Source organism: Musca autumnalis, unplaced genomic scaffold, assembly GCF_047663935.1.
Source record: "Musca autumnalis isolate F117 unplaced genomic scaffold, ASM4766393v1 scaffold_3, whole genome shotgun sequence".
In the NCBI taxonomy this organism is placed as follows: Eukaryota; Metazoa; Arthropoda; class Insecta; order Diptera; family Muscidae; genus Musca; species Musca autumnalis.
In genome coordinates, this window is record NW_027411866.1 from 245555038 (window position 1) to 245574044 (window position 19007).

Here is a 19007-nt window from a genome sequence, read left to right on the forward strand (position 1 = left end):
TGATTTCGAGCTTCGGATGACATCTGTAACATCGCTCATGTCAAATTATGATGGTACCACCTCTTCACCCACAGACTCACGAGCAGCTCTATAAATTGCCCGTTAAAATAACACGTGCTTCAGCATTACCATAGAGATTCCATCAGGGCCCAACGCTTTGGATGATTTAGCGTTCCTGATGGTATTCGCAACATCATCCATTGCTGCTTCATTCTCGGCAGGAAGAGATCTGATGCGACGTAATACTCTTCTCTTCGCCCTGTCACTCTCGGGGTGCTCGACAAACTGTCGATTGAAATAACTTGCGCACCTCTTCGGGTCAGTCAACGTAACGTCGCCAAACGTGACTGAGGTCCTATCTTCCATCCTTCCAGGGTTCGAGAGTGACTTAACCGTTGCCCACAATTCACTTATACCGTTCACTTCATACCAACGTTGCAACTCTTCAGATGATTTAACCACTTGTTCCGCTTATGTCCGTTGACCAGCCTGTTAACTTCCAGTGTCAGCTCCCTGACTCTGGGGTCATTGGGGTTGGCTCGACGAAGCTCATCACGCTCATTTGCTAATCCCGTCGCCACTGCTGGGAAGTTTGGTCTTACTTATTCGACGGTATTCGACCAGCAGAGATATGCCGAACGGCTGCAGCAGTGATGATGTCTCGGAACTTCCTTTCCGCTACCCGAACATCAGAAGGATTGGGCAGTTCTGTGAAGCGTGTAACGTGACCATTACATTTATTTCTTTTCCTTAAAAATATTTTATTTTGTGGTTAACCCACCTCATTATATGCCCCACCTTAATGTGCATATTTATACGAGTCCCGCTATCTATGAATTTACCATTGGTCAATACATACTCTGCAATCTTCATAAAATACCCTCAGTCATAACACTCGATGTAATGGAATTATTTTACTTCGGTGCATATAAATGAGAATCATTTCCACAGTGCGTGAATATAATTCTCATTCGCTTCCTTTTGCTACCCACATAAGTATTTCGGTTTTCGACACCAGAAGGTGAAGTGCTGGTGTTAACCGAAGATACACGAAGTTGATGTGTGGCAGTGTCCGCAGTCGTGTGGTACCCAACATAAACGAAGCTTCCTGCGATTCGTTCGCTTCCGCGATTTGTTCGTTTCCGCGACTCGTTCACAAAGCCGACGACACCTAGCCGAGTATCATCAGCCCGAGCCGAGGATTATCAACACGTCACACCAAGCCGACGACACTTAGCCGAGTATCATCAGCCCGAGCCGAGGGTCATAAACACAATCACACCAACCCGATTACACCAAGCCGAGTGTCATCAATCCGAATACCACAAGCCGAGTTGCTTCAACACGACCACATCAACCCGAATATAACAAGCCGAGTCGCTTCAACTCGACCACACCAAGCCGAGTATCATCACCCCGAAGACATCAGCCCAAGTCGCTTCAACACGACTACACTAAGCCGAGTATCATCAACCCGAAGACATCAGCCCGAGTCGCTTCACACGACTGCACTAAGCCTAGTTTCATCAATCCGAAGACATCAGCCCGAGTAGCTTCAACATGACTACACCAAGCCGAATACCATCAACCCGAGAACATGACTACAAAACCTAGAAGCCAAACAAGCCTAGTCGTTGGGTGCGAGTACTACAGGCGAGTATCAACGTAACGACCACTACCACTGGGTACGATCAAGTCAACACCGCTAAGTTATTGGTGAACTCTCTGAAACTCGGCCAATCAGCTTTCCTATGATTGACGAACGTGCGACGTTCAGAGGTGATGAAATCGGGTGGTCTCCAAGGGAAATTACGGGTTACCAGGTGACGTCATTTGTCAGACAAGGTACACGATGGTTATGTCTGGCGAACTGTGAGACTCTCCTCTAATTTTGGTAGGGGCGTCTTCATTCACCATGCAAAACGTAGAGCTATCAATCTGCTCAGTCAGCGCTGTTCCCCTCTGGTCGCTTCCGAGGGCCGAATGCCACATCTCATGATGCGCATTAATGTCCCCCAGGACCAGACGATTATGACTTTCCAAAAGCGGGCTAATGTCAGGCTCGTAATCTGAGATACAGCTATTTCTCGGCGAGATGTATACGTTCAGCAACTCTATCTCGACAGTTCCAAACCTTACTGCTAACCCCATACATTCCATGTACGGGTCATTAGAGACAGGCTCAAGTGAGATAGGTCTGTATTGGACAGACTGGTGCAATAGGAAAGCTAATCCCCCACATCTACTTCCGGTGCGATCATTCCTTAACACGTTTTAACCATCACAACGTTGTAAGCTACAGTTGTTGTGGAGCTTGTACCGTCGTGAAAGGGGTCGCGAGCACAACTCGATGCAAAATTTCACGCCGATCCGACATGAGTCCATAAACTGCGCATGTGCCATTTTAGCAAAAATTTTGATCTAAATTTGCACAAAATATTATATATACTTATGTATATATACACATCCCCGTAGGCACACGGGAGACTTCTCTCATATCAATACGAGTATTAGACAATGATATGGGAGCTATTTTTATCGCCGAGTCCGAACGGCATGGAAGGTTTCACAACAATAATAAGGGTCTCGTTGGTGTCGAGACACTGATAATTGGTTATTGTGTTGTGTCTTCGCGGTCGCAACACATTGCCTATAAGGCAGAAATATTGGTCTTGTATTCTTCAGTCCCACAATCAAACTAAGGTCTATTTTCTTAGCAGCCATAATACAGAGCGTAAGCTTTCCATCGCACTGTTTGTAAAGCAGTTATTTTGGCCTTCTGTTTTCTGGCTTCCCTGTAAGAAGTTTGGACATTCCAAGCCTTTAAAACTCGTCAACGTGAAAGTGATATTGGATTGGTTAGGTCCACCACAATGATTTGGCCGTGAAGGAATCCGTCGTGTGTGTGTTTGTGAAAAATAAGCATGTGTTTAATTTCTTGAGGACAAAATTAGTTCTCAGGAGCTTTTTAATTGAGTACAGGTGTAGTTTATCACACGATTTAATTCACGTGTTTAATGGTGTGTTGTTTCAACTGAAACTGTTTTCCACTTCAGTTTAATGTGCGGTCCCAAAATTTATGTTTGCTTTAGAATTTTTGAACATATAAATGAAGAATGACTACTTGTGGACGTGTTCAATATTGTTGTTTTGGAAATTTGGCATTTTATGAATGATTTATCTTGTTTTGTCATGTAAACGAAAATCTTAATATTCCATCATTTTCGAAATCCAATAAATATCTGCATACGATTTCACCCAAATAAGGATATTTTCCGATATTTCACAATAAACTTCATAAAACATGCAAATTCATTCCAAATACGTTATTTTTTATTATTGCTGCCCATCCTTATTTATAAATTGAAATCAGTTTCTCTTTTGTCATGAATACTCACCCACACCACCAACTCCGGCATTGTCTTTGCGATTTTTTAAATAGAAAATTATCTGCTCCACATCGGCCAATTGTGATTTATGGATTAAATCGCATTTATCCACAACTTCGCGTGCTAAAACGGCGGGATCTGTTTTAGCACTAAGTGAACGTAGTCTTATGATTTTCTGGCAATTCTGTAATTAGAAAAAGGAACAACAATAAAAATATTAGAAAATTAAAGAAAAAATCAATAAATATCTATTTTAATATTCATATTTGTGTGTTGGCAGTAAAGTCAGGTAGGTGTGTATGTCTGAGTGCTGTCCTCGTATTTAGATATTTTTTCAAAGGTCAAGTCCAATGGTAATAAATAAAATGAAAAAAAAAAAACTAGAGTAAATAATTACAATACTCTGCCACGCTACACGTATAAAACGCAACTAAATGGTGGTCAACTGGCGAAGTAGTTGATTTACTGCCACAACACAACACGTCGTAACTCGGTGAACTATTAGCGGTGATGGGAATTTCAATGTTAAGAATATTATTTGAAACATGCGTTATGAACTGGGCGGTGGTAGGAAGGAAAGTCACATGGGGTAGACTGACATTGTTCCTTTTTTAGTGAGTGGCGGTTCATGGTGGGTATGTGTGGTATTGTCGTTGGTCATTTCCATACCAATACATAGCCATGTCTAGATATTGTATGTAAATAATGAATGGTAGCTCGCTCGGTCATACATTCATTACAATTATATTTGTATGAGTTGTTCCATAAGGGTTTGGTCAATGAACATTGTGGTGACTGTGGCATAGTCACATTGAAAAGAAGAAAGAGATTCTGACAAAAGATGACCAGTAAGCCCATATATCTGATGATAAGAGTTTACCAAATTAACTACCCAGCAAAATAAATTGGAAGCAGTGCAATGTAGACTACTTCTATCACGGCATGTTTTGATGCAGTTCAAACGGAGTCATGAAAAAGGCACTCCATTCCTCACATTTTAACCGCTTTTGGATGCAATCCAAAGAATCACATCCATTTGCGGTTAAAATGCAGTGCCAAGGGTCAGTTAAAATGCAGTGCCAAAGGGTTAGTTAAAATGCAGTGCTTTGGAGTGCATCTTTCAGTAGTCACGCTCTTGTAAAAATCATGAGTGAAAATGCATAATTGGATGTACTTCCAGATTACTTGTACATATAATTTAACTGCATCTTTGGAGGCAAACATTTTGCTGGGTATATGGAACTATAGTCCATCTATCGAACGATAGATGGCCTGTTGAGCCCATCTATCGAACGATAGATGGCCTGTTGAGCCCATCTATCGAACGATAGATGGCCTGTTGAGCCCATCTATCGAACGATAGATGGCCTGTTGAGCCCATCTATCGAACGATAGATGGCCTGTTGAGCCCATCTATCGAACGATAGATGGCCTGTTGAGCCCATCTATCGAACGATAGATGGCCTGTTGAGCCCATCTATCGAACGATAGATGGCCTGTTGAGCCCATCTATCGAACGATAGATGGCCTGTTGAGCCCATCTATCGAACGATAGATGGCCTGTTGAGCCCATCTATCGAACGATAGATGGCCTGTTGAGCCCATCTATCGAACGATAGATGGCCTGTTGAGCCCATCTATCGAACGACAGATGGCCTGTTGAGCCCATCTATCGAACGATAGATGGCCTGTTGAGCCCATCTATCGAACGATAGATGGCCTGTTGAGCCCATCTATCGAACGATAGATGGCCTGTTGAGCCCATCTATCGAACGATAGATGGCCTGTTGAGCCCATCTATCGAACGATAGATGGCCTGTTGAGCCCATCTATCGAACGAAAGATGGCCTGTTGAGCCCATCTATCGAACGATAGATGGCCTGTTGAGCCCATCTATCGAACGAAAGATGGCCTGTTGAGCCCATCTATCGAACGATAGATGGCCTGTTGAGCCCATCTATCGAACGATAGATGGCCTGTTGAGCCCATCTATCGAACGATAGATGGCCTGTTGAGCCCATCTATCGAACGAAAGATGGCCTGTTGAGCCCATCTATCGAACGATAGATGGCCTGTTGAGCCCATCTATCGAACGATAGATGGCCTGTATGTGAGACCATCTATCGAACGATAGATGGCCTGTTGAGCCCATCTATCGAACGATAGATGGCCTGTTGAGCCCATCTATCGAACGAAAGATGGCCTGTTGAGCCCATCTATCGAACGATAGATGGCCTGTTGAGCCCATCTATCGAACGATAGATGGCCTGTATGTGAGACCATCTATCGAACGATAGATGGCCTGTATGTGAGACCATCTATCGAACGATAGATGGCCTGTATGTGAGACCATCTATCGAACGATAGATGGCCTGTATGTGAGACCATCTATCGAACGATAGATGGCCTGTATGTGAGACCATCTATCGAACAATAGATGGCCTGTATGTGAGACCATCTATCGAACGATAGATGGCCTGTTGAGCCCATCTATCGAACGATAGATGGCCTATTGAGCCCATCTATCGAGCGATAGATGGCCTATTGAGCCCATCTATCGAACGATAGATGGCCTATTGAGCCCATCTATCGAACGATAGATGGCCTATTGAGCCCATCTATCGAACGATAGATGGCCTGTTGAGCCCATTTCTCGAACGATAGATGGCCTGCCTATGTGTCCATCTATCGAACGAACCGCTTTTTAAGTTATTTTGTAGGGTATTGCCCACAGGTTTCAATCATTTATGACAGCTAAAGGCGTTCCCTTAAACAAATATTAAATTGCCTATAATTTGTTTTTCTTCCTTTTTACGTATGACGAGGATAATAATTTATTTATAACTCCTTTAGAGAGAAATCAATCAATCGCTGTGGAAGTCCGTCTGTCCTCCCCTTGGCAAGCAAATAAATATTTGTACATACATATTGATTTTCTTGTGACACTTTTTTCTGCTTTAAAAAATAGAGGCAATAACTTATTGTTTGTTATACAGAGTCATGTATTTGACCAGGCAGGCAGTCAGGCACATATGTAGTTCACACCACCGAATGGCCAAATACCCATAGAAAAGCATAACCATTTTTCACTTACGTTCAAATATGTGCCTTGACCCAGTCAAGAACACGCATTCTAAAACACAAGTTCTTTTGTTGGATATTAGAATTGGTTTTAAATATTTTGAATACTGCAAAACGCCCTTTGAGAATCTGATGGTGCTGCACTCACTCACCAAAAGATTTTGAAAGCCGTAACGCCATGACAACAAAGTGCTAAGTGAACTGTAACAATTTGTGACATACCAACCAAATGTGAATAATGAGCTAATAATGTGAATGGTCGTAAATTGTAGTTAAAGGTTAAGACTTTTGGTTTTAGTTTTTTTTTGGTCAGAAATATGAAACAAAAACACTGACCTTGAAAGCAACAATCACAGCAAAAGATTTCTTTGCTGGTCAAACGAATGATTAATACATACACATAGAGTTAGAATTACTCATACGCCAAGATATAAGGACATAAGGGGATGATATTTATCAAGCAACAGCCACCACGACAGGTTTCAAGGTGAGGTGGCAAAGTCCAGACTTATCTCGGTCCCAACACGGAATAGATCGAGACAATTGCGGTCGAACATTGTAAGTTATAACAGAATCTAATAAATTGGATTTGACAGTAGACGGTATATACATAGTAATTCATAATTTTATTTTCCTGGACAAAATTTCAACACCGACTTCTGATTTATATATTGAATTCGATAGGAAAACTACTTAAACTAAGGAAACCAACAGATTAGACCAAAATATTGGAAGGTGTGGGTGTGGCGTGCCCTAAAGATGAATGTTCTTAAAGGAGCAAATTTAATTTAATGGTACATTTAAATTTCACTTTTGCCGTCAGTAGCAAAGGCCATTGAGTTTGTAAGAAATATCTATCCAGTTGTCGATTATCAGCATGATCAGGATTTCGGTAGCAGTACAAAGTACAACAGAAGCACTGCAGGCAAGCTCGCAATATAACTGCAATAGGTCGTGCCTTAAACACTGTTGGTGTCTTATCAAAAGACATTTTTAGACCACATTTTATGAGGATAAGGAGCAAACGACCCTTTTTCGTCCTAATTAAAAGCGTTAAAAATTCCGACAAAATCTTCGGTTGCTAAAAATCAAAAATATTTTAATGCCATAGCTATTAAGAACAATATGAGAACTAAATACGAATGTTCACGTCACTGTCCCTCCGTGTGTGAACATGGCTGGTTGGTGCACAAGATAATTCGTGAATAAATCAACCCAGTAGATCCAAACTTTGCACCTAGAGGATGAGTCATATCGTTCCACCATGCCAACGAGCAAATTGATAGCTCCACGTGAATGAAGACGTTCCTACGAGGATAAAAGAAGATTGTCACAGCTCATCAGATATCACCATTGTGGCACCAGGTCTGATAAATGACATATCCTGGCAACCCAGGAATTTCCCTTTAATCAAATCACCTTCCTCGTTTCCGCAAACAGACCATCCGACTGACTTCATAACCTCGAAACGCAGTACTTTTCTGAACCATGGGAAATCTGATTGGCATGGGTTCAGATAAGTTACCAATCACCGCTTCAGAGAGATGCCGATTCCCTCAGATCCTTTCAGGGACACCAGAACTACAGCAGCCACTTGCTACATACATGCTGGCCGAATACTCAAAATTAGACCAAATTCCCTAGCAGAGGTGTCGGGACTAGCAAACGAGCGTTCTGAGTTCCGTCGTAGCAATCCTGAAGACCCAAGGGTTAGAGAAACTACTTTTGAAGTAGGGGAACATACGCGGAAAAAGTCGTTAGACCGCCTGAAGCAATGCATGTACAGGATTCTATTAAAAAGCGTGGCAGTAACTGACCCAAAGAGTTGCGCGTGTTATCTTAACTGTCAGTTTATAGAACAGTCCGAGTGTGGTAGGGCAAAGAGGAGTGTGCTATGCCGTATAAGCAGAGCCTAGCTGAGGAGGCACCACCTCAATTTACGATGGGCGATGTTGCAGACATAGTCCAAAGCGTTGGGTCACACGGAGTATCAATGGTAATGCTCAAGCAAGTGGATTAACCCGGAGAAGTTGAGTATTTAACAAGTGTCCTCAACTTATCGATAGCCAACCTTATTGTGCCAGAAGCCTGGAAGTTGTCAGAATGGTCCCGATACTGAAACCTGGCAAGGATACCAGCATAGGCGAACCGTACAAACGGATCGCCATCATGTCGCCATTAGCAAAGATTCTAAAGGCACTACTCATTCCCACGATGAGAAGCTGTTTTCCAGTTGCCCAACATCAACATGGATTCCAGAAAATGCATAGTACTACAAGGGCATGACACGCCATATCCACACAAATATTAGTACAGGACTGAACTGAAAACAGGCCATGTGACCGAGCAGTTATGGTGGCACTTGACCTATCGAAAGCTTTCGATACCGTCAACCATGCCAAGCTGTTCGAGGATAAAGAGAAGACTAATCTCTAGCTTACCTACATATATGTGCGGACGCCAGTCGTTTGTGAAATTCAGAGGGTGATATCTTCGGAACTGTTTAACCTCTATCTTTATGACATTCCACACCCTCCGGACGGCATTGATATCGTAATGTATGCGGATGAGTGTATGATCTTGGCGTCGGGTCCCATTGTCGATGGAGTATGTGATTGGTTAAATGTCTACATATCTGACCTAGTGCAGTTCTTCCATCTGAGGAATATGGAAATATCCACCGCTAAATCCACTGCCACACTGAAATATAGCTCCAACTGAACATATTGGAGGCACACTCCCAAACTGAGCGAAGATACCACGGTTGTTACGGACAGACTTCCTACCCATATATAGATATCAGTTTCTTAACAAATGCATTTCCATTACAATCTTTAGCCTATGAATCCCTTTATCTTATTCAAAGGAACTTGAAATATCAACAAAACCTCACTTGCCTCTCTTTCTATCTCTATAAATAAAAATTTCTGTACGAACCTTGGCCCCCGCGAGCTTTCTCGTGCATAAGGGGAAAACCAATCGTTACAGTGGCGATAAGATCAGAAGTATGAATAGGTCGCTGGCTGGCAGCACTTGGGGTGCTGACAAAGAAATCTCTTACAAAGCAATAAGTCGCTCTGTGGTAAGCTATCCGTCACCAGCGTGGTTTGCAAATTTTAGCGCTACGCAGTGGAAGAATATTCAAACCTGCCAGAATGCCGCACTGATGACAACAGGGTGCCTCCTCATGATACCATGATACCATCTTCATGAGGAGACAAAGATTTTACCACTGCATCAGTACAAAAGGATGTTGTTCATGCATTACCTACTTGGGTGTTATCGCCATAAGCATCCCTGTCACGATTTAATGGATAGGCTTCCCCCACTCAGGCACGTCAGCAGAGATCTTCATGATCTAGAGAGAGAGGTCCAAAGGTATAAACGAGAACCTCTAGAACAGGGGTGCTCAGAACAGTTCGTGTATTAGTAGTGGTAAGACACTCTCCCCATTACCAAGCAATGGAAAATGAGAAATAAAGAGAGAATATGTGTGGTTTGTTTTTACGCTGCCGTAAGTAAGTGATCACCAATGCTCTAGAATGTATCTTGTTCATCTATGCTCTAGAACAACGAGCCTATCAGGTAGGTTCGGATAGCACACACATTGACGCAGTCGTGCAGGCAGTGAATGTCGTACTTGGGGATCGCCCCCATCCATCGCAGCAGAAGAACGCCTGTTATCAAGTGGTTTTAGCCCAGTTAAGATCCTGACGATGCAGCCGCCTCAATTAGTATTGGGCCCGAATTGATGCCACGATACCCAACACATGCCCGAACGAATATGGATTATATCTGTCCACTCCTTCGGATACCTTTATTATGGTGGTACAATTATTTTGCGGGGACAAGTTAATTATTCCGGAGATGAGGCCTCAAAAGGTCTAGGCATCACCTTAAATGACTGATAGCATTATAGCTTACGAATTGAGCATCCGATGTGGTTGAAATTTTCCACATCGTGAAGTTCTCCAAACTTATATCAAATTCTAATCACAATCTAATGGTCTCACAAAATTCAGTTTAAGGGCAGTCAGGCGACCATTTTGACATTTTTATTGAAAGCTCTCCTTGTAGTTTTGTATAATTTTTCTCGGCAAGCTCAGGCTTTGGTCTAATCATTGTACATCGTAGTATTTCTCTCTAACTGAAAGCAAGTTCCAAGGGGGGCTAAGTCGGATAACACGTTCTTTACTCCCCCGATAAAAGTCAAAATGTTTGCATAAGTTGACTTTAGGGCCTTCTGGTGCAGTCCTTCTGATATATTGAGTTCCATGATGAGTCACTTCAAAACTCTGAGTCGATCTAGCCATGTCCGTCTCTTGTAATCCGTAAAAAATGAGCTAGAGTGCTAGATTTGCACCCGAGTATCTTTTTGCCATAGATATGTCAAGTTCGAAGATGGGCTCTCAGTGGTCAGGAAACTGCTCAACCAAAAATCGTCAACATAGGTCCATGTGTTGGTATAGCCCCCATGGAACGGTACCTCCCGATTTTTGGTATTTTGAGAATTTTAGTTATAATTGTGAACCGAACTAGCTGTAATTTTACATTTGAGTTCTCAGTGGTCACAAAAATTCTCCGCAGAAAAACGTGGACGTAGGTCCATGTTTTGGTGTAGCCCCCATAAAATGTTACGTCTCGTTTTTCGGTATTTTAGGAATTTTTGATACAATTTTTAACCTAATTAGCTGTAATTTAACATTTGAGGTTTTCTGTGGTCACAAAAGTCGTCCACTAAATACCGTCAACATAGGCCCATATTTTGGTATAGCACCCATACAGAGGTACCTACCGATTTTTGGTATTTTGAGTATTTTAGCTACAATTTTTAACCGAACTAGCTGTAATTTGACATTTGAGGTTCTCAGTGGTCACGAAGCTGCTCAACCAAAAATTGTCAACATAGGTCCATGTTTTGGTATAGCCCCCATATAACAGTACCTTCCGAGTTTCGGTATTTTGAGAATTTTAGCTATAATTGTGAACCGAACTAGCTGTAATTTTACATTTGAGATTCTCAGTGGCCACAAAACTTCTCCGCAGAAAAACGTCAACATAGGTCCATGTTTTGGTATAGCCCTCATAAAATGGTAAAATTTTTAGCCGAATTAGCTGTAATTTGACATTTGAGGTTCTCAGTGGTCACGAAACTTCTTCACTAAAAATCGTCAACATAGGTCCATGTTTTGGTATAGCTCTCATATAATTGTACCTCCCGATTTTCGGTATTTTTAGAGGTTCAGTTACAATTTTACCGAACCAGCAGTAATTTGACATTTGAGGTTCTCAGTGGTCACGAAACTTCTCAACCAAAAATCGTCAACATAGGTCTATGTTTTGGTATAGCCCCCATATAACGGTACCTCCCGAGATTCGGTATTTTGAGAATTTTAGCTATAATTGTAAACCAAACTAGCTGTAATTTTACATTTGCGGTTCTCAGTGGTCACAAAACTTCTCCGCAGAAAAACGTTAGGTCCATGTTTTCGTATAGCCCCCATATAATGGTACCTCCCGATTTTCGGTATTTTAGGAATTTTTGATACAATTTTTAACCTAATTAGCTGTAATTTAACATTTGAGGTTTTCTGTGGTCACAAAAGTTGTCCACTAAACACCGTCAACATAGGCCCATATTTTGGTATAGACTCCATATAACGACACCTCCCGATTTTCGGTATTTTGAGGATTTTAGCTAAAATTTTAAACCGAACTAGCTGTAATTTTACATTTTATGTTCGTAGGGGTCACAACATTTCACCACAGAAAATTGTCAACATAGGTCCGTATTTAGGTATAACCCTCAAATAATAGTACCTCAGATTTTCGGTTTATTGAGGATTTTAGCTACAATTTTAAATCGAACCAGCTCTAATGTGACATTTAAGGTTAATGGGGTTCAAAACACTTCTCCGCCAAAAACTGCTAGCATGTTTAGGTACAGCCCCTATATAAGGGTACCTTCCGATTTTCGTTATTTTGAGAATTTAAGCTACAATTGTTAACCGAACTAGCTGGAATTTGATATTTTAGGTTCTTAGGGGTCACAATATTTCTCCACAGAAAATTTTCAACATAGTCCATATTTAGGTATAGCCTCCATATAATAATACCTTCCGACTTTCGGGATATAGCTACAATTTTTAATCGAACTAGGTTTAATGTAATATTTAAGGTTCATAGGGTTCAAAACACTTCTCCACCAAAAACTGTCAACATGTTTGGGTATAGTCCCTACGTTACTGTATCTCCCGATTTTCGGTATTTTGAGAGGTTTGGCTACAGTTTTTGACTGAACTACCCGTAACTTGAACTTTGAGATTCCATCCAGTCACGACCCTTCTCCACCAAAAAGTGACGACATTGGTCCATGTCTTGGAGTATCCCCATATAATGGTACCTCCCGATTTGAAGTATTTTGAGAGTTTTAGCTAAAATTGCTGACTGAATTTGACATTTGAGATTCCGTGCAGTCACGAAACTTCTCCACTAAAAATTGGCCCATGTTTCGTTATTGCACCCATATAATCTCCCGATTTTAAGTAATTTCAGTATTTTAGCTGTATTTGTTTACCGATTTAACTGTAATTTGCCATTTGAGTTTTCCAGATGTCACAAAACTTCTCCAACAAAAATTGTCAACATAGGTCAACGGTTTTGTACGTCCTTATAAAACGGCAGTACTTCTATATCAAAAATTGTGAACATTGGCCCATTTTTGTATAGAGTATCTTCGAAACTTTCCTCTTGTCAATACCAGTACTACCTGTTCGAAATTTAAACTTCAATTGACAACATATATTTTTGTCAACGCATTTTGTCCTTTAAGCATACATCATCTTCCAACATCGTATATTTTGTGAAAATTATTCAACATGTTCTCATTTACTTCCACATTTTCATTAGGCTATTTTATCATGTGTAGAAATGCTCTTCAAACGTCTTCTTGCCTCAAAGAAAATATCTAATGCAATTAATTACAATGTTATGTTGCTTTGCATCATAATCACTTTTCCTCGTCAAGGCAGCATTCTTTCATTGTCTTATTTATGTTGCTGAAGAATTGTAAAATGCTTTTATGAAAGAAAACAGAAAAAAATAAGAACTTTTCCAATGTTCATCATGTGGAAAATTTTCATTCAACTTCAGTTGATTTTTCCAAGAGTATTGTTGAAAATTGTACATATTGCCTCAGCCAATAAGCCTAATGGACTTTGGAAATTATCCCTTAAACTTTGTTGTTAAGTTTCTATAACGACCGACTGACTGACTGGTTGGCTGGCTGGCTGGGCTGCTAGGTTGGTTGGTTGGCAATGGCACCAAAACAGCTCAGCACTCAGCAACGACAACAATAAGGAAAATACCAATAAAGGCGATACTAATATAGATAAGTCAACGACGACAACAAAAATAGCAACAACAACAGCAACAAGAAAATACTATTAAACACAAATATGGTAATCGGCTAAAATGTCAATGACTTTTTGTAAAAAGAAGAGACAAAAAAGGCCCAAGGCGTCTCTCCCCCATTTACCGCTTGTCATGATGACTTGAACTTCAAGCCTAGAGTTTTGAAGTAAACAAAATGACATAAAAAAGTGAACAAAAATGTCGTCAATATGGCATTACGTCTATTTTTACACCATTTGCATAAATAATAATACAAAAGAATTACAACAACAGCAACAACAAAAGTATCATAGCAATAATAAGGAAACAGAACAAACAAACAACTTAAAGTCTTAATACGGATATAACACCAAAAACAACACTGGCAATTACACAAACGCACACAAAACACACAGTGGCAACTGACAACCGACTTACAACTTGAATGAGTTGTCGGTCGCATAATTCATTCATTTACACTCCGGTGTGCAAAGAATATGTCAAAGAGGATACGGTTGGGAGGTCTATTGTGTCAATCTACATATATGAACTGTGATGGAATAAGTTTTTCCATAACATGAAGGAGTCGAGACTGAAGAATGCTTGACATTGAAACTGATGAAAACGAAGTCAATCATCCCATTAAATCTCCACTAAAAGGAAATACCAAAACCTTAAACAAGTAAAAAGTCGTTAAGTTCGGCCGGGCCGAACTTTTTATACCCTCCACCATAAAATAATCTTAATTAAAATGGAATAATTAGGGTCCTTTCACAATTTTAGGTGTAACAACTCTTCGACAATGGATAGAATCCTACTGCCTCCCACTATTGCCTAAATTACACTGGGAACACAAATGTTGGGGCAGAGATAATTCCTTTTGGAGATGAAAGCCCTTGGTGTATGTATATCAAAAACCCCGAAGGACAGATGCGCGGTGAGTCGAACTTCCGCGTTATGGCGTGATGAAGTTTTTGCAAGAGACCCTGTAAGCCATCATACTCACCAAGGCCTTTCTTCCCCAAGAGGAATTTTCCGTGCCCCAGACTTTCACCTCCATTTTGTTGCACAGTGTTATCTAATCCAATCTAAAAAAATGTGTTCAGCTAGGTGAAAGGTACCACATACGGGGCTATATCAAAGAGTCAACCTATCTTTAAATTTTTTGGCGGAAAAGTTTTATAGCTGCAGGGAACTTCAAGAGTCAAATTGAGGGTACTTTCAGCAAAACAATGTAGACCCTCAAAAATGGAGCCATGTTGACGAATTTTAGTGAAGAAATTTCGTGACCACTGAAAATTTCCGAAAATCGGGAGGTACCGTTATATGGGGGCTATACCAAAACATGGACCTATGTTGACGACGTTTCATTGGAGATGTTTTATGACCACTGAGAACTTCAAAAGTCAAATTACAGCTATTTCGGTTAAAAACTGTAGCTAAAATTCTCAAAATACCGAAAATCGGGAGGTACCGTTATATGGGGGCTATACTAAAACATGGGCCTATGTCGACGATGTTTGGTAGAGATGTTTCACGACCACGGAGAACCTCAAATGGCAAATTACAGCTAGTTCGGTAAAAATTTGTAGCTAAAATTCTCAAAATACCGAAAATCGGGAGGTACCGATATATGGGGGCTATACCAAAACATGGACCTATGTTGACGATGTTTCGTGAAGATGTTTCATGACCACTGAGAACCTCAAATGTCAAATTACAGCTAGTACGGTTAAAAATTGTAACTAAAATGCTCAAAATACCGAAAATCGGGAGGAACGGTTATAAGGGCGCCATACCAAAACATGTACCTATGTTGACGATGTCTGGTGGAGATGTTTCATGACCACTGAGAACCTCAAATGTCAAATTGCAGATAGTTCGGTTAAAAATTGTGGCTTAAATTCTCAAAATGCCGAATATCGGGAGGTACCGTTATATGGGGACTATACCAAAACATGGACCTATACCCATATCCTTTGAGATATAAGTTTGTTGATCACTAGGAACCCTAAGCACCAAATTATAGCAATTTCGGTCTGCAAATGTGGCGAAGAACGTCAAAATACCTCAAATTCGGAGGTACCGTTATATGGGGGCTATACCAAAGAGTGGACCGATATAGCCCATCTTCGAACTTGACCTGCCTATGGAAAAAAGACCCTCGGGTGCAAAATTTCAGCACTCTATCTCATTTATTGCGGACGCTAGAGTGTTTACAACAGACGGACAGACGTCTAGATCGTCTTAGAATTTTATCCTGATCAAGAATATATATACTTTATAGGGTCGCAAATGATTACAAACGGAATGACAAATTTAATATACCCTCCATACTATGGTGGAGGGTATAAAAACAAGTAAAAAAGTAGCAGTCGGCTTTGCCAAGAGAGATATATGCTAAGCCTACGTGAATTGAAACTTTCATCTACGGACATATCGAATTTATTTAGGGTCTTCTCAGAATTTTGTGGCCCTTTTTTGGATATTTGAACTTGCCGACAAAAATGTGGATTAAAGTTCAAAAGTGTTGCGGAGAAGGTACTTTAAAAAAATGTAGCGACATAGGCCATTATGGAGCAGTCATATCGAATGAGGATTACTTTCGTGGAGCATTTCGACCTTCTAACTCACTTCCTTCAATGTCCTTTTTGTCCCTTATGTTAAGAACCGCTATAAAAGTAGCACAAAATGAGGTTTTTCATCTTAGAAATGTTCTGCAAACATATTGCTCAGAAAATTTTGGGTACGACTCTCATTGACAACTAATCGATTTTGTCTCGTTTTCTTGGTACATAGGAGAGAGGAAAAACGTCTTTTCCGCAGGAAAAAGAGAGATGGAAAAGCGCGAGTGTGAATAAATCGAGATGTACAGGAGACAGAATGAAGTCCGAAAATTCTTCCAAAGAGTAAAACATCAAACTGATGGCTTTGGAACTGGCACATTCTTCTGTAGAGACCAGCAAGGTAATCTGGTAACTGATACAGATAGTGTGCTAAGGATATGGAAAGCGCATTTTTCCAAACTGTTGGTATCCAATAGTAGCGAAGTCGACGATGATACCACAGATCCAATCCCAGAAGATGGTATTGAATGTATACCACCCAGCCAAGATGAGGTAAAGACAGCAATAAACCGGCTGAAGAATAATAAGGCAGCAGGAGCTGATGGCCTACCAGCCGAGCTGTTTAAAACCAGAGGCGACACGCTGGTAAGGTGTATGCATCAGCTAGTTAGCTCCATCTGGCAGGAAGAACGCGTACCCGACGATTGGAACGTGAGCATACTATGTCCAGTCCACAAGAAGGGTTATAAGACTGTGTGCTCCAATTACAGGGGCATAACTCTGCTCCCTATTGCATATAAGATAGTATCTGGCATATTGTGTGAGAGACTAAAGCCTATGGTCAATGAAAGGTATTTACCTTGAGATAAATCCTGGAAAAGACCCAAGAAATGCAGATCGACACCTTCCATCTATTCGTCGTTTATAAAGCAGCATTTGACAGCCCTATACGTTCAAAGGTGTTCCAAGCCATGTCTGATTTTGGTATTCCTGCAAAGCTCATTCGGCTTTGTAAAATGACTCAAACTCACACAAGATCTTCAGTTAAAATAGGAAAGAACCTCTCCGAAGAGTTTTGTATCAAAAGAAGTTTCAGGCAAGGAGACAGCTTTTCGTGTGATCTCTTCAACATCCTGCTGGAAAAGGTTATACGAGAGGCAAACGTCAAAAGAAGTGGCACAATCTACACCAATAGCCACATGTTACTTGTTTGTGCTGATGATAGACATCATGGGACGATCAGTAAAAGAAGTAACCGATACCATTATGAAGGTCGAAGGAGAATCTGCTAAAGTGGGTCTGGCGGTAAACGGCAAGAAGACCAAGTTGATGGTGTCGACGCGCAATGCGTCCATTGAGATTGGACCGACTGTGGAAGTTGGTTCCTATAATTTTGAGGTAGTAAAAGACTTCGTATACCTCGGCACCGCTGTAAACACAACAAACGACATCATTTGTGAAATAAAAAGGAAGAATTGTATTGGCCAACAGATGCTACTTTGGTTTTAGGAAAGCGGTTTAAAAAAACAAAAATAACGCTTCACAAAACACTGATACTACCCGTGCTAATGTATGGTTCCGAAGCCTGGGTACTTGCGCAAGCAGATAAGTCAGTGCTTGACGTGTTTGAGAGAAAAATTCTTCGAAAGATCTACGGGCCAATCTGCGTTGACGGTGAATATCGACGTCGTATGAACCACGAGCGATCAACAATGAGCGATGATGAACCCGCTAAAAAGGTGCATAAATTCGAGCCACATGGCGGTGCACGCAGAATTGGCAGGCCAAAGAATAGATGGCACAAACAAGTGGATGAAGAGATGAAAAGGCACGGTATTCCAGAAAGCGAAACACTAAAAAGAGAGAATTGGAGATCTTTTCTTAGTTCGGTCTATGGAACAAATGTTCTGTATTGGGCCAGCTAAGTAAGTAAGTAATGTTGTGAGGACTGCGGAGGGGTTTCAGTCTTTCAAGTGCAGATCAATCCCTGAGATACACCCACTGCCGGCATCTACTGCATCGCTCCGAAGTTTGTGTTTGATGGATGCGGATGTTAGCACGACTATAATTTAAATAATTGACTGACATTGGTCTAACCAAATAATAATATTTCTCTCAAACTAAAATCAATTTCGAAGATCGACTCAAAAATTTAAAAACGTAATTTGGTGACTATGTGGGTTGGAGTCCTTGGCTTTCCTTTTTTCACTTGCAAATAATTTCCGATCATCAAGCTTAACTCTAAACGAGAAAATTAATAAAAAATCATTAAAAAAAAAATAAAAAAAATGATCTTCACCCTTACAGGCAAAATTTCAAAAAATAAAAAACAGGCTGAGCCCGGCTGGGATTTGAACCCACGTCCTTGAAAACATATCAAAAAATGTTGTCACGGCGTGTTAGCGTTCAAAGCCAAAACTCATAACTTCAAAGGCAGCGCAAAAAAAGGGTTTGTCGTGAAGAAAATACATTTCTGTGGCCAAGTATCCGCGTTAATGTACAAAAACACATTTGCATTTGAAAAACGATAAGTTCTAGGACAGAGAAGCCATTACATAGTCGATACGACCGAAGATTT

At 40.8% G+C, this 19007-nt stretch overlaps 1 protein-coding gene across 8 annotated transcripts in view; it reads right to left on the reverse strand.

Annotated features, from left to right (window-relative positions):
* The window catches only part of Kap3 (kinesin associated protein 3), a 209249-nt gene that overhangs the window by 24894 nt on the left and 165348 nt on the right, over positions 1 to 19007 (reverse strand). For all 8 annotated transcript variants that reach the window (XR_012411797.1, XR_012411796.1, XM_073977590.1 and 5 more), the window contains one exon: positions 3399 to 3573. Coding sequence is in view for 6 of the 8 variants with exons in the window: in XM_073977590.1 (XP_073833691.1) it covers positions 3399 to 3573 (175 nt within the window). In the remaining 2 variants the exon portion in view is untranslated. The remainder of the gene's footprint in view (positions 1 to 3398; positions 3574 to 19007) is intronic.